Source organism: Polyodon spathula, chromosome 18 (assembly GCF_017654505.1).
Source record: "Polyodon spathula isolate WHYD16114869_AA chromosome 18, ASM1765450v1, whole genome shotgun sequence".
Taxonomy (NCBI): Eukaryota; Metazoa; Chordata; class Actinopteri; order Acipenseriformes; family Polyodontidae; genus Polyodon; species Polyodon spathula.
This window is the reverse complement of record NC_054551.1, coordinates 33,228,043-33,255,603: the sequence shown is the minus strand read 5'-3', so window position 1 is coordinate 33,255,603 and position 27,561 is coordinate 33,228,043. Positions and strand designations below refer to the sequence as shown.

Here is a 27,561-nt window from a genome sequence, read left to right as displayed (position 1 = left end):
ATCATAGGGGGTGGAGACCACAGCAAGCACCTGGATATATGAATGTGAACCAAAATTCATTCCAACATGTTCTCATAAAAGCTTGCTAATGGCATAAGGACCCTGACGTTTAAGCCAGTGAGACTCTTATCCTTCTGCTGACCTCCCAGATGACTGTGGATGGTTGCATCACTTCTGCTGGAAAACCCCCTCTGGGGAAACCTTTCCACACAGCTGCTGCAGAAATCTTCTGATCAGCCTTCGTCTCCTGGGCTACTCTCCTGATGTCAATGTGTAGGTATGTGTTTACCCTACAGTGACTCATTCATTACCTGAAATGCTAACTTTCCTTAAACACATGGGTGTTTATTTTTCCTCACATGCATTCCTGTCTGTGACTATTGATTCACACACCTGGCTTTCCCCTTGTACAATACCGGCACTGAAACCCCATCCCAAAACTGTTCAGAAACAGCCTGGATCGAGGCCTCTGCTGCCATACTAATGCCAACCATTGACTCAGCAAGCCAAAACGTTAACTGTCATTATTATTCATTTAGATAGATGCAAAAACAAACTGTGCTTTGAAAAAATAATCTGTCTGCTGCATCCAGTAAAGGCACTCCATGTGGAGTGCAGGATGTGTCCTATAGCCTGGAGATCGCAGGTTCGAATCCAGGCTGTCACAGTTGACCGTGACAGCCTGGAGATCGCAGGTTCGAATCCAGGCTGTCACAGTTGACCGTGACCCTGAGTTCCTATGGGGCGGCGCACATTTGTCCAAGCGCTGCCTGGGTAGGGAGGGCTTAGGTCGGCAGGGGAATCCACAGCTCTCCGCGCATCAGCGACCCCTGTGGCCGATAGGGCACCTGTGGCTCTGCAGTGGTGCCACCAGATCTGTGTTGTCCTCCGGCACTATAGGTCTGGTGGCATCGCTGTGGATCCGCAGTGGTTGTGAGCGGTGAGCCGAGGATATAGATAATAATTGGGGAGAAAACCGAGGTAAAAAAAAATTGGCGACGACTAAATTTAAAAAAAATAAAAAGTGTGACGGGATGAGCTACAATTTCAATTGCAAAACGTTCTGGAGCAGATTCAGCTTAAATTTTTTTGTTTTGTTTTACTACATCTTAGAGCTGAGTGTTTTTTGTAGTCATGGATGGTTGATACAACTTCAGCCCTGTGGAACTAACAGGAACGTTCAAAAGAGCTAAAAATGAAATTCTTAAAGCAAATGCTGTAATTTTTTTTTTACATAAAAAAGCAAAGTTGAAACTTCACATTTTTGGACATCATGTTACAGAAATATACAACAGAGACAGAGCTTGTGTGACTACAACACACACGGCAGGGTTACTCCTGATCTCTTTACTCATACAGCGTCAGCCTGTGAGTAAGACTTAAAACAAATTATACATTTTACCAGAAAGCTTTTAACATACAAACTATCAAGATTAAAATATATAAGTGAATTGCAAATGAGGATCACTGTTTGGGCAGGATTTACTTAGCTCTGCTTCTTTATAAAACTAAACAGTTGTATCAAAGATACAATGGTTGTTTCATCTATAGTTTGAATTAACTTTTTTTTTTTTTTTTTTTTTTTTAATTCTCGTTCAGAAAAGTAGTTTAAAACAAAAAAAGTAATGTGCCGCTCACTCAGTCTGCCCAATTAAAAGAATGGAAATGATAAGAACTGAATCACTACTGACATTACTTGACCAAAGGCTTACCAGAACACAGGACTGTCCAGATCGTCCTTCACAGTGTAGTACTCCTTGTTGGTCTGAATGGTTTTCGTCAAGCCGAAATCTCCGATCTTCACTATGTTTTCATTTTCAACAAGGACGTTGCGAGCAGCCAGGTCCCGGTGAACATACTTGAGAGATCCCAGGTAATCCATTCCCTAGAAACCGAGGCCAGTAACAAACTCAGCTGCATAGATCTTCCGATGTAGTTTTTTTTAGTATGCAAAAGTGTACTTTTTACCTAATGTGTCACATCTTAATAAATGCATTAATCTTAATCTTAATAAATGCACCACCAACATTAGATTATTTACAGCAGGGGTTCCCAATGTTTTCAGCTGATAGAGATTCAGCTGATAGTAAAATAATCTTGACTTTAGAAGAAAAGGTATAAAACCAGCTATTTTAGTTCTCCATTTAAATTTTGAAATCCCAGCCTTGTGACAGACAGAACGGTTAGGACACAAACACAGGCTGCGCTGATGGTGCTGCAGACAAACAGTGTCACAGGTGAACAGAGCAGAGACCCATTTCCCATGTGTAACCAGTTTGACTTGCCTGTCTTATTTAAAAAAAAAAAAAAAAAAAAAAAAAAAGTAGTAAAGGTTGATAATAGGTAGAAAGTTTGCTGTAAATCCTACAGTACAGGCCTGTGTTACAACGATACTGCAGATGAACTTACTTGACATATCTGGACACCATACTTGAGCTGCTGTTTTAAGTTTATTTTGTGCTTGTTTCGTGGCAGGTATTCCTTTAGGCTGCCAGATGGAAGGTACTCCATTATCAATGTTATTCCTCTTCCTCCTAAAATCAGAAACAAATTACATTAACCTACGTAGATGCCAACATTGTAAATAATGAACTAGAATTGCTCCATAAAGGACAGGTGGATAATGTTCCCCACAGGGTGACCGCAGACAACCTTAAGCACGGGTTCATTTTAATTTCAGCAGGTCTCAATGGTGTCATGTGTTAAAAGAAGGTTGTGGCCCAGGCATTACATGTAATGTAAAGTGGCTGCCAGCCTTAGTAATATTCCGTTTAATGACCTTCTTCTGTGCAGATCCCTTTGTACTTCACAATGTTTTCATGGTAGAGGTTCTTCAAGATGTCAATCTCTCTCCGGAGGTCTGCTCTGTGCTCGTCGTTGCTCTCGGGTTTCAGTGACTTCACAGCCACCAGCTCCCCAGTCCGGTCCCCCTCCGGGTCGTACCTGCACAGCTCCACCTTCCCGAAGTGACCCTGATGACACAGAGTCAACAACCGTGAACAACCCTGGCTGCTTAATCTGCTAATGACAAGTGCAATCAGGAGAAGCACAACGCTTCCATTTACCTCCCCCAGATCTCTTATCCTCTTAAGAAACCTCTTCTCAAAAACTGTGGGGTCCACTTCAGTCTTGGGCACAATGCCAGAAACAATGTCAGGATCTGTCAATTAGATCAAATTAGATTAAAAGACAATCAATTAAACATTAGGACTAGCATTAAAACATTTCCATAATGCAACACACCAGTGCAGTGTGTCTGTTTAGCAGTGCATACGATAGCCATGGGGGAGAGGGCGTAGGATATTTTAGGATGACGAAGGGTGGAGGGTGGTGGTCAAGTGGCCTGCCTGGAGTTGTGAGTGAAAGTTTCACAGATACTGTAGGTGAATTGACACAGAGCAGTCCAACACAAGTAAACTAACACAGAAAACAAACTGTCTCTGTCTACACAGTTTCTTATTTCCCTCACCGACTGACTGAACAGGAAAGGTTTAAATGAAACGAGAGGGTCCATACAAAATGCGAGAGTGTAAACCACTTATCCAGTAGTGGGAAGGGGCTTCACATACGTGAATATTTATTTCTTTGGGTTGTGCCATTTCACCAGACTATCCCTTATACCACAGTAAAAGCACAGTTAAAAGCATGGTAAAGAATAGCAAGGCTGGTACAGCATATTAATAAACATGGCAAACCAGGGTAAGCTATAGTAAATGCATGGTAAAACTGCTAAAATACTGGACAGGGGGCAGGCAACAACTTCTGTGTTTCACATCATTGTTGCATTGTTAATTGTAGTCTATTCAATTGATCTAAACTTAGCAGAGGCATCTGACCCTCAATCAGACCTTAGGAGTGCACAATGCAAGCACAGGCTATAAATGGTGTGGGGCTAGCACCCTGTGCTCACCGCCACACCTCAACCTAACCTAACCAGAATAATAATGCAAATGTGTCTGATGAAATATGGTACATCGGAACTGTTCTAAGCTTCCAATCCTCATCAGTTTTAATAGCATCTTAAAGAGCGTTGTTATGCAGAGCACCAGAGCTCACTTAACCAGTGCAAATACTGTTTTACAGCTTCTGCCGATCTGTGCCCTCATGTGACTCCCAATCCAAACTGTGTGTTTCAGGCAACACTGCTTACTCTGCTCCTCCAGCTTGTTGATGTCTCTCATGATGGCTCGGAAGAAAGGCCTCTTTTTGGGGTTGTAGTTCATGCACTGTTTCATGAGGTCAGCCAGCTCCTTGCAGTCCGGGGTAGCCAGCACACAGTGTGCTGTGTAAAACCTCTCCTTCTGCCAAGGGAAGAGAAGAGCATAGTTGAAAATCAGCCAGGCCAATGCAACAAGCCTTTCCTTTCTGTAACTGGGGGAGCCTTCATATCCATCCTTATTAGTTTTAAGACAGCGATTGAATGCAACAGTTGTCCTGGGATTTTAGTTCTGATAATTACTGTATGATCAAAGGAGAACATTGATTTTTAAAAGCATTCAAACAACGAATCAGTTTGTGGGATAAAAATATTCCAAATCTTTTCCACTGGGAATTGCTCTCTGTAGATTTCTTCTCTGTCATCTAGCAGGTTGAGGTCCCAGGCAAATTACTCTCCTCCCCCCCTCAGAGAAAAGTGGTTACAACCAGAATGAAATCGAAGACTGTACTGTCTGGTAACACCTTGACACCAAACATACTGGCATCATACAAAACAGACACAAAAAACAAACACACAAATCTAAATCAGATGTGTTTTACTAAACAAAATTGCACATCGTCATAACGCTGCCAAGGATTACTTTTCAGCAGACACTTTATTTACCTCTGTCAATTTCTTATCTTTAAGTGGCACCTCCCCGTTATAGCAGATCTCCCACAGCGTCGTTCCAAAACTCCACTTGTCGGCAGCAACACTGAGGCTCTCTGCGTTTTCAACACACTCTGGGGCAATCCATGGAATCCTCTCCACGCATTCTGGAAACACAGCACAAAGACGGAGTCAGCAGGATATGGACACAACTTCAATGCCGGTTCTAAACCTTTCAAAACGTGAATTTCAAAGAACGTACTGGTTAAGAACCAAGCGCCGCTCTGGATTATTTTCCTAGCGTTGTGTTTTAAAGCAGCCTCAGCCTCCTGTGTTTGTACGAATTCATACCTTCTCTGGTTAGAACAGTAATGGGAATCCCTGGGTCGCTCAGCTTGATAAAGGGGCCGCCTTCATTATCAAGCCCTTCCCTGGCCAGTAAGATATTCTTCGTGCACACATTTCCGTGGACCAGCTTCTTGTCCTCCTGAAATAAGAACCAGTTTGCAGAGTACTGTGCCATTATTGCGCAATTCCAACAATTCCACCCACGCATCTGTATTATTAGCAATGCTTACCTGTAGAAGAAATCCGTTCAGAAGAAACACTTTATTTAACCCCCTTTCGTTTAATATATGGCAAGATTTGAAAGAGCCTACTTGTGATTGCTGAGATTCTACAAGATCAACAATTCCATGAACACAACGCATTGATTTTTCAGAAATATTACAAATACCCTTGCTTACCAGGTAGCTCAGAGCACTAGCTAGCTGTTTAGCAACTTGAAATTTCCATGCAGTTGTGAGAAGCTCACTCTTCCGATGCATAAAGAGATCTAAGGGACCCAACTGGACAAATTCTTCAACCATGATATCTGCAGAACAACAAACAATAATATATATATATATATAAATATATCATTATTACACAACAGTGGTATTTTTTTCTCATTATTTGACCTACAATGCAATTAGGCGACCTGCACAATCATTCACCAAATGACTTAAATTCAACTGTCAACTGCCTTTAACAAATACACACACATTTAACAAATACACACACATTTAACAAATACACGCATATTTAAGGTACAGTTGCAATTTCTTCTCTCTCATTTCTCAACAAAAGTGAACTTACTTTCCAAGTCTCTGACACAGACTCCATGCAAAAGTACGATGTGCTTATGGGAAACCTGTCTCATCATGCTAGCCGTTTCAAAGAAAGACTAAAAAAAACAAGAAAAAAAAGGAATGGAAGCTGAACAGTAATATTCACTGACAGCATCTGTTCCAGTGTCTAAATAAACATATTACATCCATAATACTACTGCTCCAAAACTTCATGATTTACAGAGCTCTACAGCAAAGCAACTGCAGTACACGCTGTTAGCTATACTGCTCAGATCTGATAACTATTAATGTACTGTGTAATGTACTAAAATGTACTGTTCAACACCACTGTAGTACACATGAAATAACTAAAAGTGTAAGGAAGTCTACTACTACTATTACCTAGGAGCTACCAGCAGGAACTTACTCACTGTTCACTTACAGGTGAAATGGGTATTTCACACAGACATGGTCTACACATCTCACAGTAGTCATGCATGTGTTCCTGCACTACAGATCTTACCAGCGAAATGTCTCTGTGACCAGAGCCCAGCACCTTGAGGACGACTTTAACCTCTTTCCCAGTGTAAAAGCCGTCATTGTCATCCTCGTTCTTGTAGTTCAGGATTCCAGCATAAATATTCGTTCTGGTTCCTTGACCAAGATGTTCCTCCTTCAGAGACAGACACATAAATATATCAGTTAAAATATATAATAAAAAAAAAAAATATATATCAGATTGGTCACTATATGTATTATAGACGGATATATATTATTTATATATATATATATATAATATACACTTATAACACTGACATATACTATTAAATTTTATGACGTACGATGTCTCAACTAAAAGTTCTCGTAACGTAAAAATAAGGCTTATTGTCTAAGAACAGTTAAAACGCTGTAAAGAACAAATTTACCCTTTTACTCCTTTCCAAGGAAGGAATGACCCCCACCCCCCCCCCCCCCCCCCCCCCCCCCCCCCGATCCACACTGCCCCCTTAAACCATCTTGATTTCCTCCCCCTCTCTTTAACACGAAGGAATGAAGACCCTAACCCTGACAGTGATGGGATGCAGTCATCTGAAACTCTCTCGTATCAGATGGCTTGTATCATATCATATAGGACGGTGATGTATAGGGTGTTGTAATCGATATTCAAAAGACAAGACACTTAGAGATTGCAATGGAGCAGCTGCAGCAACCACCATTATATTGCAGTTTGTGCTTTCGACACAATAAGCACCTGAATGATCTCTTCCTTGGGGATTCTGTGGAAGCTCAGCTGACTCAGATTGTAGTTGTTGGCAGTCTGTTGGGAGTCCAGGGCTCTGTTCTTCGTTACCACCAGCAGGTTAGAGATTTCTGCAACACAGAGCAATGCACACACTTTATAAAACAGCTCTACTGCAAAATGTATGAGGGCGTGTTTAAAAGCTTCAGAGAATTCAAATCTTAAAAAACAATCAACTGCAATTCCTTATTTAAATTTTAAGGGATGACTATCTGCAAACTGTTTGTTTTTCCTTTGGTTGCTTTAAGCTAATTTTAATAATTTGTGCAAAAGCTCTTCATCTAAACAAGGGTGTGTGGGTGTACGTGGGACAGAGAAGCATGTGTTAAAAAGGTGTGCTTGTGGCTTGTAATGTGTGGGCTGCTAGTTGGGAGAACGCAAACTATAGCTGCATCTGTAAAACTCAGAATAGCTTCTTTTATTTACACGCAGCTCCAATAAAACTGATCATGTAAAAAAAAAAAAAAAAAATTAATTTGCAGAGTTTATCTACAAGCACCTAATGCACTTTTAAATCATTATGTTGCATGCAAAACAGCTGTAGTGAACCCAGCTGGGTGACATTACTCCTGTAACCGGAAACCACATTTACTACTCTCTTCCTGCCTTACGAAGACACAGCAGAGCAGAAAAATATAAACATTGAAGCTGTGAACGTATAACAAACACACACACACACACACACACACACACACACACACACACACACACACACACACACGGGCAAACTAGTCCAAGCAATTGGGGGTATACTTCTAAACAAGTGTCTCAAGCAGAAGTGCTCAGCCTGCTCAGAAGTTAACCACACAAACAAGCTAAAGGTCACTCTGCAAGTAAGTGCTGATAGCGGATATCCTCAGTGGTGTGCAGAAACAGAACACATGCCACAGACCTTGTTCTGCTTGTTATTAATGTCAGCCACGTTGGTGGGGGGGGGGGGGGGGGGGGGGTGCTTTAACCCTTAATAAAAAGACCTGATCAGCTGTTTACAATCTGCCTAACGGCTCGGCGTGGTCAGAAACCGCCTCTGCGGGCTGCTCTGTAGACCTGACAGACGTCGTATTTGCCTACCGATTCATATGTCAAATCTACTCATCATAAGCTGTATTTCCATTATATAAAGCCTCCTGGCCCAAATGGAACCAATGGAGTGGTTACACAACACTCAGCTGGGTGTGCCTTTGGTTATTTATATACATTTCCTTTCTACCTGCTTTTCATATTGTTCTAGGTTTAGAATTGTGGTGCTCTCCACTGGTCAAATTTTGCCTGCGGATTGCAGTTACCTCTGGGCTGTGGTGGACAGCACCTTCTCAGCTGGAAGCTGACACTGTCCGTCCTGAGGATCTGTCCTGATAAGTGGTCCATGAGATCTCTCAGGCTCTGGTAGTAGGCCTCTGTCCCACACAGCCTGTACCCCTCATCTGAAACTTCTAGCTGAAAGTTCTTGTACTGCTTGTTTTGTCTCAGTCCGCCGTTTGGGTCACAAACATTCTAAAAATAAACAAAAATAATAATTTTTTAAAAAAGTAGAACACTTACAGGGTATCTGGAATTGTACCTATATTTTCAATCTCTATTTAGGCTTTGTATTGTTAAATGATACCAGCAATTGGCAAGGTTCGTGGAATTCAGTGATACATGTCAGTGCAGGTGGTTTTGGGGTCATGTACATTACCCAAAAGGGATTACTTCACGCATATCTACTGCCATAAAAAATAAGTGTGAAGTTAATTTATAAGAAGCAGCATGCTGTGTTAAGTTTTAAGGAGCCCAGTCCCCATGAGAGGTGCGGTAACAGACTTTGTGATAATGGTCCAGGTGAAACAGCTGCTGTACCTCACTGCAAGCCACGGTCATCAGAATGTTGTTGTAATCCGTGCAGCTCCAGCGCAGGACATACATGCCGTCTTCATTCCCTTCCAGTTTCAGTTTGTGAATGGCATAGTCAGTGCTGAAACGAGTAGAACATCATCTTAGAGTAGAGTCGTCTTAAAAGCAGAGCGCTAATCAATGTGAACAACACACAAAACAGCACAAGCTCCGTTTTGATTGTTGGAAGACCGTGAAAAGAAAACTGTTGCCATTTGTAGCTGCACAGTATATAGGTTACAACTTGCTGTTATGGTGTAAATGTAATAGCTTATCTTGTGTGACTGAAGCTATGCTTACACTTGTTGTTTTTAAAAGAGCAAAACACTGTAACTAACCAGATAGGCCCATGACAGCTATTCTGAAGATTGAGGACCACCGATGGCGGGGCTACGTCTGTGCAGAGGTAGTGGTGAGCATCGACAGTGAGCCTGAAATAGCCATCGATCAGCGCGATGAAGGACAGCGCTTCATCATGGAATGCAAGCTCCAGCTCCTGCGGGGGGGGGGGAGAGGGAGAGAGAGAGGAGAGATGACCGGTAAGGTAAGGAGAGACCCTGGCATTTTGGAACAGCTCCTAGTTTCTGGTTCACATGCAGATTGTAATACAAGCCTTCCAGAAACACATTCAGTATTTCTCTGCGATCAAAGTTTGGTTAAACATTTGATAATTATAATATAGCGTGAACTATTTTCAATATACAACACGCTGCCTGAATCTCATGGGTTTTAGAAAAGTGTCATGGACAGTATCCCAGGATTCAATATATAGTGTAGACAAACACAAGGCACATGTTACATGTTCCTTAACTCTTGGATCAAGCCAGGTTCAGCATCAATCGTTTTCATTTGTAACAGGTCAAATTACAGAGTGGTGTGGTCCTCGGACCAATGGAAAACAATGAACTCTTGACAAGAAACTGTTACTTTTCAAAAAACAAGGGCTACAGATTTATTTTTGTATTACTGTATTACCTACATCCTAAAGTGTGAGTGTAGAGTTTCAGATCTGTCATTTCCAGATCTCTCAGTGAACAAACATCAAAGCTGTTCAATGTTGTTTTTCTGGGGTGTGGGGGTACAGTGGAATGAAATGGTCTTTATGAACACATAACTTTAAGCAACTGTTTAACCCATTAAATACCAAATACATTTTTTGGCAGTTAAAAATGCTCCAAAAATTACAAAACGTAGCCTGCGCTCACATGAGGACAATGGCACATAATGGGTTAAGCATTTACACAGGTGTAATTTCGATACCTTTTTTGGGGTACACTACCAACATTCTTTAAGCTACACAAATCAAAAAATCTTGTGAAACATTCATCCATCATGTTTCATCTCTGAAAGCTAGAAGCAAGGGTCACCTTGGAACAAATATTTGAATGCAATATATATATATATATATATATATATATATATATATATATATATATATATATATATATATATATAGACACACACACACACACACTATGCATTTTCCAAACTTTAACTAACCATGGTTTTTACCACACAATCCTCTACCATGCCTTGCTCATCTGTGCTGTATTAAATGATCTGTTAAGCACTGCACAGCAGTGTTGGTTTCCATTTTCCTACCATCTTTTTGTTGTCTTGTTTATAAATGGTGACAGTGGCCTCCTTGATGACAATGTGAGTGATCTCATAGAAATCAGAGAAGAGGGCCCAGCCTTCGTTCACAAGGTCTTTATTCTTGTCTTTTTTATTTCTGCTTTCCATCTTATTCTTCCTGGATTTATTCTTCTCCTTTGCAACCATAACAGTGTTTGGAAATGAAAAAAAACACAAAAATATTCATATCAATGTACAGAACGTATGCTTATTTTTATATTCAGGCTGGAATTTATTTTCTTAGCACATTGAAATTTCTAAGAGAAAACATCCACATCATTTTTTTCTGGCGTACACAAATTTCCCTTTATAGTTTTGGGGCTACTATCTGTACTAACCCAGACACGTAGCATTGTCATTCAAGATGCACCGAGCTCACACAGAGCGAGCTAGGGAAGTCTAAACAGGTCAGAGTTCAGAAGCAGGAAATTAAAGCTGCCTGGATAGGTACATTTTAAACTAGCTGGCATGATGTTACTAGCGCTGATAAAACCATTCAAACAAATGCCTCTTCTAATGTATCATTTCATACATGGCATTGATTATTAACGAGGCAGAGTAGCCAACAGCTATCGCGCACAGAAAACAAATGTGTAAATTACATCACACTTTTTTTTCTCTATCGAGCCTTAGCTTTTCCTCCACCAATTAAAAAACAAAACAATATCTCTTTGAATTTTTAAACAATATTGAACAACATGAAAAAACAAAACGCGCTAGTTTTCAGTGCAAGTGTGGGAAACTTCAATTGTGCTAAACACAGTGGGATGCAAATATATCAATATATTCCATTAAGGCTATCAGGATGGGTTTTCCACTTTGCCTTACGTTGTGTTAAAGTACACCTTTGTTTAAGTTAAACAGTCTGGTTTAAAAGGATGCGCACTATAAGAATAAATGTAACTTAGGAGTAAAATGTAAACATGAAACAACTGGAGTTATAAAAAGCGTGACTGCAGCATCATTTGCTGACTCACATCGAATCATGACAGTGATTACAACGGAAAATAGGGCCAAACAGTGCAAACACTGGACTTGTAGTGAAGTCTAATGTACATACATGGAGCGGTTTGAGCCTCCACTGTATCCCAACATTGCCAGCCACCTGAACTTCATACACAGGAAGGTCCGCCCCTCCGAAGTTCTCTGAGAGGGACTTCTCGTTCTCCGCACAGATCTGCAGCATGGAGGTCTCGTAGATCTCAGAGCCGAAGTGCTTGGTCAGAGTCTCCAGGGTGGACAGGTACTTCACTTTGAGGTCGTGCATCGACACGTTGCTGTCCGAGATGGTCTTGTTACTGAACTCCTTCAGGAAACTCTTGAACACATTGTTTATTCTGATGCGAGTCAAGAAGTTCCGTTGCTTGATGGTCTTGTTCAGAGTTTCAGGGATGTATCGTTTATAACTGAGAGAGGGGGAGGGAGGGAAATCACTCCGTTATTGCAGTTTGACCTCCAAGCTAACTGCTCTTTATTCTAATGCTTCACCTCTCTCGCTTAAATATGCTGCCACCAAAGCTCTGCTTGCAAGTAACACACTGCTGCTTGGATCTGGGTAAGAGCAAATGCTCACTTGACTGTAGAATGCTATCCTTTGCAAGTTGTAAATAATATAGATTGATGTGCCTTCCATTAAAACAGTATTCCAAATTTTCATAAAACTTTATAAATGCATTAAAATTAAAGGGTACACTATAAATAAGGTACCTGATCAACAATAGTGTTCTCTCTCTCTCTCTCTCTAAAATACATAACAAATATTGAATCTTCCTTGTCATTCTTTAATATTGATTATGATAGAAAGATCCAGCATTTATAACGAAATACAATTTGAACCTGATTTCTCCAGCAAGTCCTGGCAGGGGTATGTTCTTCTGGATGGCGTGGTGAGATATTGCCAGCACTGCCATGCCAAGGCACTCATTCTCAATCTCATGAACCTCCTGGTCAGTCCGAGGGCTGCGTACAGGGGCGAGACTCCTAACAAAATCACACTGCCCCTGAAAGACAAAACAATACCTCAGTGAACGGTCAGGGTCTGCACGGCATGCAACTGTAGAACCATTGCATTCCAGCAGCAAGAAGCCCCCTCCACAAATACCTTAATGATCTTTCCCATGCTGGATTAAACTCCTTCACTTTGTAAAAATGTGCTGAATGTTCTGCATGTTGGCACATCAGAGTGCACAAAATAGACTAGCAACATAGTGCTTCATGTGTCATTCTGGACTGTAACGTTATACAATACTGAAGAGAATAACTTTATTTCATGCTGCATGTTGTTCACCAACACCAACATTTCCAAAACAAACTCAGCCAGCATGTGCAAGGAAATAGTTAGAAGACACAACAAAATGATAAGCTTAGATAGGGGCACAATTCACGGAACACTCACACACAGGCGCACACTATCAAACCATTCTGTGTATCCGAGCTGGGAAATCACTTAAATTCCACTGGTGTAAGCCTTCTAAAACAAGGAGGATGAAAAGAGGAGGGTTGCATTATGATTGAATAGGGAAACACCCCTATTCCCACAAGAATGTTTCCAGCCTCCCTGCAGTTTGGGTTTTTTCACATGTGCATTTAAAAAAAAAAAACTGATTGCAAATTTGCCATTACAAATATTTTCTATCTGATACTAGTGCATCCAGCAAAGATGGCGGCAGTTCAAAACTGATTTTTAATAACTTTTAATCTTCAGCTCATCGATTCTTACATGCTGCAATTAAGGTTTTTGCAAAAAAAAACAAAAAAAAAACAAGGTTTTTGACAAGGCATCTGCAAACATTCTGCACAATCTATTTTGTGTGTGTTTACCTGTGCAAACAAGTACTCCAATGATGAGGCATCAAGGAGGGGAATGCCTTCTGGAGTTTTCTGTGGAGCGTAACCGTTCTTCTGTTTATTCAAAGAGTACCTCCACACAGGAGACTCGTTCTCATTAGTCCCGTGCCAATTTGTGAAGTAATACCTGTGAAAGAAATGTTTTCCTATCAGCATCAATCCAACGCAATCCATCTAGTGCCAAGATGACGGAAGAGATTTTTCAAGTTGTTTGTGTATGTTGCTTTTAACCTTGTTGCTTAGGGATAATCAGCATTTGTGGTTTGTTTAAACATGAAGCATTTCTTTCCTCTCATTAGTGTTAATAACATTTTTGGTCACAGTTTTACTGAGCTAACAATCTATTGGCTCTCACTGCTGCATCCTGGTCGTGTTCTTTTGCTGCAGGTCACATGGTCTGACTGCAATAAATCATTTTACAACACATGAAGTGATATGGAACCAGAATGCAACTTTTCATCTATGGTGTTTAATACAAATAATATAGTTTGTCTATTAAATTGCATTTAGGAACACTGTTTGCTGTATAACCCACAGCTACATTAGACATTACATTTTGCATATTGGAAGATATTAAGAAAAGTACTGCTAGACAGGTCTGGCAAAGACTTCTGTTTCATCATTTCAAAATGTGTGGAATGTCCTGAACATAGGTGTATTTCACACTGTCAAAAATCATTTAAAATACACTCAACATTAAGTAGTAGAATTGTAACAAGACCCATGGAGGTAACATCATTTGAAAAACCTGAACCTGGTTTCAAGTGAACCTGGTCTCATTTGCAAAGAGCTGCCAGGGTTAGATGCAGCAAAAGCAATAACAAAACCACACCAATTACATCCTAAAACATTTACAAAACTTCACACAAGCCTAAACTCCAAACTTAAACTTTAAAATCCACTTGGTTACTTTTTGATATCATCATTAATTATAAGATTTTGGCACAGTGAGTTTTTTATACATTTCATGGGCGAGTTGCATAGAAAAAAAAACAAGAAAAAACAGGAAAGGCCACCAAATAATGTAGGTTTAGCTACACCAACACATACAAGAGCTTTTAAATAGTACACCATAACAAATAATATAAAGTCTATTGCTTTTGACTGCTGGCAAGTTTAAATGTTACAAAACTTAGTAAAAGTTCCTTTCACACCAACGTAACTATTATTATTATTAATAATAATAATAAATACTGTACGATGCAGGCTTTCACACCGGCCGTGTAGCGAAACAGACGGGGTCTGACATAAACGGTATTCCTTCCTATTTCTCTGTGCACGTCCCCGGTGTAAATGTACATATAGAAAATCAGCATGTCAAATAATTGTTTTAATTACATTGTTCAAAATGTAACAGTATATAAATATTCTTCAATAATAACAACGCGACTAGCCTACAGAGCACTCCCCCTTTAAAAAAAAAAAAATAATCTCACAGACAGGCACCGTGTCCAAGAAGCGGGGCATCACAAATATCAGAAAAAAAGACTACAAAACAGATAAACCTCTCGTTTTAGCTACAGTTTACAGGAAATAAAAAAAGTATCTTGTTTATTTTTTTTTAACAGACTACTTGGGTACACTACCTTGTATGAAAAAAGTTTCAAGAAAAAAAAAAGATGCAAGCCCATTTTTTTTGCCCACAAGAAAATAAATGAAGTGCCTAACCAAACGTGTTTTTACATTCGTTTCTAAGATTTTTGTTCAAATTCGAGATTTCCGTGTCCTCCGTGACGTATTCTTAAATCACCCTCATTCTCATCATCACCGCTTCCTGAAACAATTTGGTTGTCAGTGAAACGACAGGGCGACTTAAAACACTGGCGGAGACTGGGTGCCAACTCGGTAAGAATTCCAGCCCAGAAAGAACTAGCGAAGAACAAGGCTTGTTTTGACAAGCAGTTACAGGCTTCGTTAACTATGAGCAGCCATGATGTTCATGTCTATTCATTCACTATATCAGTCTGGGATTTCAACCCCTACTACAGTAATTCATTAAAAATGTCTTGTAGGGTCCAGCATTCTCAGAAAGAAGCAGAATGCCAAAATGCATCATATGGTGTGCAAACTTCTACTCTGCACTGATCCTGACTCACCAGAGGAGACCAGATCAGCAAGATACACTCCACAAGAAACACAAACTGTGCAAACGAAAAAACTGGCCAGAAAAAAAGAACAAAGCACAGAAACCTTTTGCTGGACATTAGTAACCTCTTGTTAGTTTTTTTTTTTTTTTTTGTTAAAAGATTAACCAGGGTAAAAAGCTATTTCCCAATTCAGCATTGCTTCATTGCTGAGTGACACAATAAATGCTATATTCAGCTGCCATGTTTACATGCTGGTTCTGCTCTGAACTCTGTACAGAATATTGTGGTTTCAATTACAAAACCCCCTAATGCCTAAACACTATGAAGAAGCTACAACCAAATACTACCAAAATCCATTTGAAGTGGCTAAGTGCTGTGTCTACTAAACGGTGAGCAGAGTTTTACACAAGCACAGTAAGCAGTTAATTGAATAAACTTTCAAGTTTTAAGCCTGAGTCTTAACAGCAGCTGATAATACAAAACAGCAGCTGTGATAAATGCACCTGGTGGTTTGGGGGGATTTGAATGCATATGCAGTACATTACTTATAGCTTTTGTCATTTAAAAAATGTTTGGGAATTACAGAGTTAATACAAATTCTCTACCATCAACTAGGTGATCAAAGGCAGCACAGCCTCTGCAAGTAAACAGGAAGTTGCAAATTCAGGAAAAGGTTTCTTTTTTTGCCACATGAAAACTTTTTTTTTTAGTGCACGTTTACCACAAAACATGCATGGGACACGGCAGATACATACCAAGCTGTTAAAAACTTAACAATACAAACCTCCTACCAGAATTCAATAGTAGAAGTGATTGCAATTAATTATTCTGAATTGCAAACTAAAATTTAATGAAGTCAGCAGCAGCAACAGCAGCAATCAGTTACAAGAAAATGTTTTTTTTTTTTTTTTTTTTTTTTTTTTTAAAGTTAATACTTATTCTTATTTACACAGCATATCTACGTTTATGGCCCAATTCACACAGGGCTAAAAAAACCCTGTGCGATAATTCTCAGAGATCCTCCCTTTTTTGTTTTTTCCAAGACCTTCTGTCCTGTGAGAATTGATCATGTCAGGGTTATGTAGAATTGATACTGCATGCCCAGAAAAACGTAACTGTTTTCAGTAAGGGAATGAATAACATTTTCTTCGCCTTAACACTTTTTAGCAACAAGTGCAAGGTCAAAGGCAAATTTTATAACAGGAAATAAAAATGTAATTCATGTAATAAAACAAGCCAGATACAACTTAGTTACAACTAGAAACATAAACTTTTGGGAGCAATGCCTTGCTAGTTTTATGCTGTTAAAATAGTTTATTTCTTTCAGAAATCTTGCCTTGCGCTTGTTTCCGTAGGGCATTTCCTTCGTTCTCCACACGGGCACCTTGACCACTTTCAGATCCACACTTACCTCATCCGGTAATGCAACTTGATGGCTGTGTTCTCGTCAACTTCAAATGTGTGATTAGGTGGATACCAAATGTTCCTGCCCTCATCATAGAGCGCAAACAGGTTGTGACAAAGTGGTGAAATATCTGTTACAGAAAAGAACAAATCTGTCGGCATAACTTTCCAGAAAACAATGGCATGTTTCTGATGACAAAATGTAGTGTCATGCATGTGAGAAATACATTCCCCATGTGAATGACCTCAAAACATCAACTGTATCACACAGTGTACTTATGTGCTGTTCCCCCAGATTGAACTGGCAATACTGATATTTCAGATCTCAGGATTGACATATTTCTGTCAACACTGTTTACTTACTACGTGGCAGGCCACTTTACAATAAACCAGATCTAGGGGTAAAAACAGACAGTGGAGTTGGAAAAAACTCTTAAATGGCAACTTATGTACATTAATGTCCGCTTTTTAGAAGTGAAAATGACCTTGAGAACGTAACTTTTGTCAGTGGCGTTCTGTATGGAACGTTATTCTGGCAGAAAAAAAAAAGAATTGTATTGTCTTCAATGCAGCTGCAGTCCCTGTCTCAGCAGTGTTGAATCCCATTTGGTCATTTTGTTTGAATTCTAAGGACACGCAAAAAAGAAATGCAAAGTGTAACACTGATTGTGCAAAACAACAGAATAGAATAAAAATAAGAACCCCCCCCCCCCACCCCCCCGGGAATGTTTGCAGAACACCAGCACAGGACTGGGCAACACAACTCTGAATGCAAGCAGGTCAGGACTGCAGAAGTGGCCCAGATCACAAAACCCTCAATACTTAAACCACTGTATAACACCCAGCAGAGATGGGAATAAGACTTCTGTTGCCTAGCAGTTTCACCCATTCCAGGTTTTAATACAAACTTGATTAGTTACAGTTTTTAGGTATTGTTACAAGCTCAGGTGTGTCTAATTAAACTTATAGCAAAACCAGGATTGGAGCAAACTGCCATGCAATGCTAATATTATTTCCATCTCTGCCCAGGGAGCTATGTATTCTGGGGTATTATAATGCACTGTAACTGAGCAGACTTAAAAAAACACAGTATACTATATAGAGCACAGTAATTCAAGTATTCCATACAGAACACACAACTTAGACGCTAACACTCTAGAGTCATACTTAGGGCAGGTCTGGGAGGGAACATCTTTCACACACCAGGCAGCAGGTGTAGCTCAGCCTTTTTATCAACACATTTGAAAGGTGAAGCAATTGTTCTAAAGTTTAAACTGTGATCTGGGGTGAAGAACTAAGGTGTTAGTTCTGCCAGCGGTTATCTGAAACCACCCCGGCCCCACTGAGTTACACAACCCAAAGAAGCATCCTATCATTTTTAAATCTGTAATACTGAAACAATGCACAAGGTACATACTGCATTTCCTGGCACCATCTGTACATAGATCTTCTGTTCTGTAGTCTCCTTTGAAAAACTCCAGTGGACTGACATCTGGGAGGTAAAAGTGGATTCCCAGTCCTTTCGGGAAGACAGGGATTTGGCCTTCAGTCCTTCTTGAGTATTTCATCTTGATACACAATGCCCTGCCAAGTTCCATCACAGAGGCCTGTTATAATCAGATCCTACTGAGAAAAAAAAAACACAAAAATGAAAAGTTTCTGAAGGAAATGGCAGCACAGCAGCTCTTTCCCCTCTGGGCCAAAAACATTTTGACAATAAAACAATACCACCAGAGAACCCATAATTAGGATATTAGCATGCACAAAGTATCTACCTTTCAAACTTCTAATCTAACTTTTTTAGGACTCTAAACTTGGGAACATCCATCCAGTCTGACATTTCATGGGTAGGGTCCACTGGGGTCCACTGCACAAACACGCCCTCCCCCTAGAGGCATAACATTACAGGAATGGCATCTCTGATAGAATAATATGTATATATATATATATATATATATATATATATATATATATATATATATATATATATATATACACACACACACACACACACACACACACACACACACACACACACACACACATATATATATATATATATATATATATATATATATATGTATGTATGAGTGGAAGAAGTGCATGTCTGTCAAGTAAAAACCTAATAAAGGCACATAACCTCAATATGGCAGCGATATTTGATGACAGGTCAAAGGGAAAAGTAATGATAGATTTTGCCCTACAGTAGCAGCTTCCAAAACATTGAAAATGTGAAGTTAGTATCTCAAAGTGTCTCAAATTGGTAGCAGCCAATTTTACAAAATCATATAAAATCCCTTCTCTTCATTCATAATGGTGTCAGTACACAAGCAGGCTTGATGTCAGCGAGTCAGTCAGTCAGTCGCCAGAGAGCTTCAGATGATCTGCGACACAGTTTTCCAGTTCGGTCAACTTATACAACATCCCTCACATCCCTTCTTCACCCTTTTTCAATGTGGACACCATGTATACATCTTCAGCATGCAGCACATTCCCCCGATCAATGCCCATGCAGTGTTCATTCAGTACAGTACCCACCTGTGACAAAGTGCCCGCCCCTGTGTATATTATCTGTTTTGTTGCATGTGGTTTGTTAAATGCTGGTATATAGTCATTGGTACACGGGATATAAACGGGTCTGTGTAACACAAGTGTTTAAAATGTATATTTGTATTTAGGCACGAGGATTGCACACTTCACGTGCAAGTAAAAAGTATTAATATGCGAGCACGGGGAATTGCACTTTATTAATTCACGTGCAGTTGCAGCTGCATAAAAGGAGCATGTTTTCACCCACTCGTGGTTGGGTGTTCGGTGAGTGGCGAATGGGAGAGAGAGAGAGGAGGAGAATTAGAATTAAATATCAATTGCTATTGCGTGCTGGTGGGATATTGCTTGCTTATTTATCTGCTCACCGTGTTTGTTAGTGTGTCTGTCCGTGCACCGTGTTTGTCTGTATAGTCCGTGTGTATCTATTTATTTTGGCGTAGAGTGTCGTGTCCTGTTTTTTTGTTTGTTCCAACTGTTTATTTTCTGTCTGTTTATTTATTAAATGCTGAGCGAGTCCATTCGCTCAGCTCCACCAAACTCCACCTCTCTGCTGTTTATTTTTCCTGTTTCTGGTCTGACGCCACCCACTCCGGCCGTCTTTGTGACACCATCATATTTTAGGATAGGAAGTGGTGTTGATGCATCTTTTCAAAAGCAATTTACAGTAAAGTGGCAGACAATGCCACCAACCTCAATAAAACATTCCAAGAACTTAACTGGCTAATGTCCCTAATTTGTGTTTCATGGAAACCAAGCTAGTGGGACTGTATTGGATCAATTATAGTTGTTGCATAAAGACAGGTTGTTTGGCAGGGTCCTTTTACAAAATGTCAAGAAATGCCTGGCAAACCTGTACTGAAGCAGTCAGAGCGCTACTCAATAAGAACAGAGGCAAACATCTTGTGTTCCGTCACTATAACCATAGCAACCCCAATGCTGGTACTTGGAAAGAGCTTCAGAATCTGCTCTCAGAAAAAGGAGTGTCCCTCTATAAATAAACGCTGTTAAGAGCTGTCACAGGGGCACAGTCAAGAACAATGACGTGCGTGTGCGTGCGTGCGTGTGTCACCGCATACAAATAGGTTGGTTTGTTCTTTTGATAGGCTGACACAAGAAGACACATGCTATAGACGGCATGCTTAAAACTGGCATTGGGCTTACGACGTCAGTTCCTTGTTGCAGGGCAAGCCTGATTTTGTTTAACACAGCACACCAATAAGTTGACAGCAGTTCTGCTATTCTCTATCCACCATGTGCATAGATAATACATGACAGAAACACAACTGGCTTCCTGGATTTATAAAATAAAGAGTATACTTTAAACTAAAAGCAATTCTAAAAAAGAGAAGAGTTTGAATAATCTATTGTATTGTACTGGTTCAGTTTGCCTTTGGGACAGGCCACTACTTGATTGCAATACCCTTTAAAGTGCTATTTTTAGAAACACTGTTACACACTTCACAGCATATGGCACGGAAACAGCAATGAAGGGTTGAAAAAAAAAAAAAAAATGACTCAATGCTTCTGGTAAATTTCTGCATCAAACACATTATACTTAATGTCACAGAGAGTTGCTCATCGCTTCCGGGTGCACATGGACTCAAATACAAAATGTATCGGTGCTCTAGAAAAATATGATTTCTGATTTCATTTTTTTGTTTTTTAACTGGGATAAACGATCACTTCCTTTTGGAAAGCTAAAATGTACTTTACTGAAAAAAGTACACTGTGGTTAAGTATTATAAAACCACAAATAATGACTGTTTTCAGTTATTACTTGCTTTTTCTGCACGCACAATTAAAGGCAGGCATTCATTATGAGTTTGCTGACTACACACACACAGATTTGTATCATTCATGCACACACCCTTCCTGTAAGTGTAGGTGATAATTTCACTGCAAAAACAGCAAACAGAAACTAAGAGTGAATTCAGAAGACCCTACCAGGTACGGGTTTATAAAGCTTTTGATTTTGTAAACTACTGGTGGTCCTTGGCGGTTGTCCATCAGCGGGAGGTTGGGCTGAAGATTCGATGAGAGTCCACAAACACAGGGAATTCAACTTAAGAGTTTGATTATATCTCATGACTTCTACATAGACTAACTCAGTTCCCTTCAGTAGCAGTATCAATCCTATACACATATAAGCATTGGTCACACTGTCTGTACATCGACAACACGCAGCAACAAAACACACGTCCTCCATTTACTCCCAACTCTCTCTCCCTCCCTCTCATCAGAACCTCACAAATGAGACACTGGAATGTCTTAAAGGCACAGCTCTCAAAACGTAATTGTCAAAAGTTGCCAATATATTTATTCTACGGTGTTTACTGTAGTGGATAAGGCAATCTAAAACAGTGTTATTATTATTATTATTATTATTATTATTATTATTATTATTATTATTATTATTATTATGATTGCAGTTTCCCGTGCATACCACGAAACTACGTCGTTTCCGCACGTTCTCTATGGTTACAGAGAAGTCCTCCCTGTTGTGAAGTATTTTTGATGTGGTCAACGATAGTAATTTTGTTTGTAACGTTCTACAATTAAATATCCAAGCAAACCAAATTAGACTGCACTCTCTCACATTGGTTGCATTTTTCTCTCTCTTTAATAGACAACATAGGACTCTGGGAAATTAGCACAATAGAGTCACCTTTAATGTCAATCTTGCTGCTACTTTGAAATCAAATCGTGTTTATAATAAAGGATCTCTGTGTAAATATACTGAAAAAATTTAACAAACGAGGTCATTCATTCTACAATGTGGAGTTACCTGGTGGAAGGGCATACTGTAGTGCTAACACCGGGGTCTCCAACCCTGGTCCTGGAGAGCCCCAATCCTGAAGGTTTTATAGGTATCTATGTCATAGGTGGCTAAAAATCTGGAACAGATGTTCCAGAAAAACTAGTTCAATTAAGCAACTGAGAAATGAGCTGTTATGAAAACCGGAAGATCCTGTGGCTCTCGGACCAGGGTTCAAGACCCCTGTTCTAACACTTAGAGGACCATGCGACTAGCTGACAGCAAAGACTCAATACTGTTCATAGTATTTAAAGATCTTCATTAGACCCTAATGAAATGACTGCACATGTGTGAAAAGAAATGATATCATCTTACAGTTCCTTATAAAAACTGGAAAGACAGAGATGAACCTATGAAAACCATGAACCTGGTCGATACCAATCACCTGTGTAACAAAACATCTGCAGAAGGAGGAGCATGGTGAGGGAGGGGATAGACCTCAACACAAGGGAGCAAAGTCACATTAGGCAGTACAGGCACGGCTAGGGCCACTAGGCAGTGCAGTACGTCCTATTGCTCTGTGTGTGAAACACCGCACCATGGTGCACAACTTTACCAAAGTGATGGCACAACAACTCAGCTGCAATGGATGTACTATAATTACAATGAATGTCAGCCACAACACTGCAAGGGAGGAAGGAAACCGATATTTTTTCCAAACAATGCAGTCTTTTAAAAAATAAAGTAATACATCCTCAAAAGACATGAGTTTGTCGTTGTTCCTTGATTGAGCGGTTGTGTTCAGTAATAACTTCTGTTTATCTGCGATTTAAATCTCAATAACAAAATGAGGTGCCGTGTCCCGTTTACTGGGCTGTACACTTTACAAACAAGCACAGGACCGCCCTCCCTCACACAAAACAAGCAAGTTCCCATTCCTTTGACCGCTTCTACCATTCCAGTCACAACAGTATTTAGGGCTACCGTTCACTGTAGGTCACTTTTGACATCAGCAGGAAGGAAACAACCAATTACCACTTGAGGGGGCACATCCTCCCAACCTGCAAGGTGGCCTCTAGTGGTTTCTTTATGTTACTGCACCCAGCAGGGGTAGCACTGGTGTGAGGAATGCCTCCATTGCAGCCGTTACTGGGTAAACTGTTTCAACTTTCACTTACAAATGTAGTAAATCTAACAGTTATATTATAATAATCATTCCAGCTTTTAAGAGGAGTGAAACAGAACTTTTTTTTTGTTTGTTTTACTGTTTTGCACAACATATGTAATGACGTGTTACAGCCAGCTGTAAGTTATACACAATTCCAGATGTACTGCTGTGTTGGAACTAGATGTTGACTAAACAGCTATTTGAATGTATTTTGAAAGAAAAAAAACCTTAACAGGATTAATATGAGAATTGAATTAATAAACATCCCATCTTGTGCACCATGCCTCCACTGCTTCCCAATCAGCTGAAACTCTGACAACCGCTACAAAATATCTCTGTGCTATCACTGAATAGCACTCAGCCATGGCTTCCTTGTTTAACAAGCTGATATTGTTCCAATGAGGATCAGTGAAAGGGAGTTTTAGGATATTTTTAAATCCCCTTTTGTGGACCATCTGATGCCTATGTGTTGGGGGTTTCCCATTTAAAGGTGTAGCAGCTCTGCTATGTTTCATTGTCTGAAACAGGGACATATAAACAAGGGGGTTCAATGAGGATCTGTTACCATCTTCAAGGCCAAACCATCTTCGTAAACAAACTGGCCCGTTACGCATTCTGCACATCAAGGCTATAGAAGAATGTAGTACAGACACCAAGGGATTCCACTTTTAGTAAAAAAATATTTTTAAAAAAAGTCTGTTCTCTAGTACATTTGGTGTTGTAAATATGTGAGCTTGACTCTTGAGTTTATACTTTCAAATACACAGTTCAAGCACATGCAGCAAGCCCTACTTAAGTAATTAGTAGAAATATGAAGGTAAAAATGACATCAAAACATCGGTTGAACTCAATCAGCATCATTCCTGTACTCTAAAATGAGTAACTGACATTCCAGCTGAACACACTTCTGGTACTGTACAAGCGCATTCGGAAGAAGAAAGGATAAAGTGTATTTTTCAAATTGTCATTCCACTAAGTGTTTCTTTCTTAAGAAAGAAACATCTGTCTGCAAGCCCATCTTATTCTAAATTTTACATAGAGTAGCCAATTATTAAAACAAAACAAAGCTGTATAACATTTTAATGCAGGGCTACTGGTTTTTCACTACTTTAACTAACCACAGTGGTAGTTCATGCAAGGAAAACTAGTTCAAAATTAAAATACAAAAGATAGTACACAGGACATTAATGTTTATAGATACTCTGATACTTGCAATCTATTCTTTAATCTCTATTAGGTGCCAATGTACAAGTCTAAAAACAATTATAAATGAACAGGTTTTATCCTCAGTACCATACACACACACACACATTATATATATATATATATATATATATATATATATATATATATATATATATATAATCCCGGGAAATAACCCTTTCTTCTTTATATATATATATTATATATATATATATATAGTTATAAAACGTTTAAAAATACAAACGGACGGGTGTTACTGCCCTCTAATGAGGGACATACTCCTAAATATTGATGATAACTATTTGATATTTATCCCCATCGTTTTTTACCTGATCCAGACTAAAGTATTTTTTATTATTTATAGAAAAAAAACAAACTTTTTTTTTTATGTTTTTTAAATATACTTTTATTCTAAATTCGATGAAGCTTTACATTGTCAATATATAAAATGATTTTTTTGTCCAAAACAGAATATACAGGCTGGTATAATTTATAATATATATATATATAAGTAACTTTCCTCCGTATACCTCGTGGGTATGTACGGAGATTTCAACACCGCCAAACTGGTACGTATTCTTGGAATCAAACCATCATTTCTACAAAGAAAAGGCAAAAAAAAAAAAAATAATAATAATAATTACAAATTATGACTAATGGTTATTCCCGTGCCGTTTGGGACACAGTATCGGTACAAATTTAGAAAAGACTTCAGCAAATACGGCAACGTCTCTGCCTCTTGTTCTAGGAAATGTTACGTTAGTATTTTGAAGAAAGTTTTGCAAATGACTACCTTAAACAATTATAGATGTGAATCTGTACTGTCAAGCACATGAGCTACACTGTGTCATTTTTCGGGGTACTTCAGAAATCGAATATTTGCCAACTAGCTACACTAAAGATGTCACCATTTATTTTTATTTTTATTATGACAGACTAATAATAAACAAACAGTTGATATTTTATAAATTATATACATCACCAACAAAACACGCTCTCTTAAACTCTTAAGCAAATTGAGTTGCTGAAATATATTTAAGACAACTTAAAACTGCTATTTGGGAAACTCAAATATTCTGCATAAACATTCTATCTGAGCCATTCGGAGATTGTATTTATAAATGTACTTGTATGTAGCAACTTTTTCCTTAAGGAATGCTGTTTAACACAGCTAAGTGTAGATCTACTATTTCACAACGATCAACAAACTCACCTACTTCCGTGTCTTCTTGTCCATGAACAGTTTCTTATTTTTCATGCGGAGCCGGTTTGACAGCAGGCACAGTCACGGATGGATCACACTAATTTAACATGGAACTGAGTGAGCTTTTACATTAAATCCCCCTTTTCCTCGCCTTTCTTTCAATAAATCCAAGCGCGCAGCAGAGACAACAGCGCTACACTAAATCTTCCTGTCAAAGGCTAGACATTCCCGAAAATCTGTCGCCCTCCGACTGAGTGAAAGTCCCAGCAACCAATCAGCGATCGCTTGAGCAATTTCTGTAAACTTTAACCATGAAGGTGCTGAACAAAACCAGAACGAACGTTATTGCTAAGCGACCGCCGTGACAAAATCACAGCCCTAATTACAGCCAGTGTTAGCTCTACCACCGCTATATGAAGGAGATTAGCATTTTTTATTTTATTTCCAAACGTCATTTTTTTTTAAATTAATAACAAGATAAGGAAAAGAAAGAAAGACGTGTTATATCTTGTTTTAGTGTCACATCGCATATGTTTTACATTGTATTAATACACAATGGGCGTTTTTACACTGTCTATGACTAGTGTCCACAGTCTCATAAATATTAGCATTTATTTGAGATCTATTATTTTCTCATTCTTGATTAATGGTGGCTGGGATACAGAATGTATTTTTAAGTCTTTCTTTAAAAAACAGTTGGAAGGATTAAATGAGTATTTTGATGCAGTTACTGCGTGCAGGTTATTAAATATTTATTTGGTTTCCATTGTGTGCCATTGATTATTCACTTCTGTATCAACAGAGGGAAATAAAAAAACAAGAAAAGCAACGAGCAAACAATATAGAGGTGTGTAGGTGCGACAGTCATGTCGGATTTCTGCACACATTTTATCCAGACCACAGAGAAAGAGCAATTACAAAAGATATAGCCAGAAATATATATATATATAAATATATATATATAGAATATATAATATATCTATATATATATATATATATCATAGTTGTGCAACACCTGCAAAACATTTTTTTTTTTTTTTAAGCTATATCAAGCAGCAGCTTTTCCCTAAAGCATTCAGGAACATTGCTTCTTTCTTTTCAGCTCTTATGTATATGGTTATTACTTTTATTATTAACAGATTATTTTATGCATTCGTCTTTATTTTCCTATGGAGGGAGCTAGTGTTGAAGATGATTTTCAAATATTTTATTTTATATTGCATTTTGTACATCTCAGTTTACTGTGCCCTGTTATTTTATGAAGGCCCAAAAACAATTAAGCACCAAAACAAGCTCCTGAATACGATTCTATTTTATTTTTTTTATAATACCTGTGGGGAGTCCTTGGCTTATACAAGGAGATCTAGTCCCCCCCTATATTGTAGCTACTTGAAAATACATCATTAATAACACAGCAGATAAGTTATTGGTTGAGCTAAGAGGGTTGGGTATTTTTTAAAGAGTTTATTCCCACATTACAGTAGCACATATCATATATCTTTTAAAACTTACTGATACACATTTATACTGTTCCACACTGCAGTCTGAACCTGTTTTAGTAAAAGGAAAATCCAACAGTCAATGTTGCTACTAACAAACAACATACTTACTTTTTTATAT

At 39.0% G+C, this 27,561-nt stretch overlaps 1 protein-coding gene across 6 annotated transcripts in view; it reads right to left on the bottom strand.

Moving 5' to 3' along the window:
- Positions 1-26,186, bottom strand: part of LOC121294162 (tyrosine-protein kinase JAK1-like) — a 28,244-nt gene extending 2,058 nt beyond the window's left edge. Inside the window, exons 1-21 of one of the 6 annotated variants that reach the window (XM_041217759.1) lie at positions 25,951-26,185; positions 18,479-18,687; positions 17,069-17,192; positions 13,544-13,697; positions 12,560-12,723; positions 11,784-12,129; positions 10,691-10,858; positions 9,427-9,584; positions 9,056-9,170; positions 8,503-8,710; positions 7,169-7,287; positions 6,440-6,589; positions 5,945-6,032; positions 5,554-5,681; positions 5,159-5,294; positions 4,823-4,974; positions 4,151-4,301; positions 3,066-3,160; positions 2,780-2,972; positions 2,410-2,534; positions 1,713-1,885 (exon numbers count right to left, since the gene is read on the bottom strand). In XM_041217759.1, the coding sequence (XP_041073693.1) occupies positions 1,713-1,885; positions 2,410-2,534; positions 2,780-2,972; positions 3,066-3,160; positions 4,151-4,301; positions 4,823-4,974; positions 5,159-5,294; positions 5,554-5,681; positions 5,945-6,032; positions 6,440-6,589; positions 7,169-7,287; positions 8,503-8,710; positions 9,056-9,170; positions 9,427-9,584; positions 10,691-10,858; positions 11,784-12,129; positions 12,560-12,723; positions 13,544-13,697; positions 17,069-17,192; positions 18,479-18,659 (3,128 nt within the window). In that variant the 5' untranslated portion in view covers positions 18,660-18,687; positions 25,951-26,185. Of the gene's footprint in view, positions 1-1,708; positions 1,886-2,409; positions 2,535-2,779; positions 2,973-3,065; positions 3,161-4,150; positions 4,302-4,822; positions 4,975-5,158; positions 5,295-5,553; positions 5,682-5,944; positions 6,033-6,439; positions 6,590-7,168; positions 7,288-8,502; positions 8,711-9,055; positions 9,171-9,426; positions 9,585-10,690; positions 10,859-11,783; positions 12,130-12,559; positions 12,724-13,543; positions 13,698-17,068; positions 17,193-17,560; positions 17,688-18,478; positions 18,688-25,950 lie in introns of those variants that run through there. The other 5 variants (XM_041217760.1, XM_041217761.1, XM_041217762.1 and 2 more) reach the window with 5 other exon arrangements.
- Positions 26,187-27,561: the final 1,375 nt, after the last annotated feature.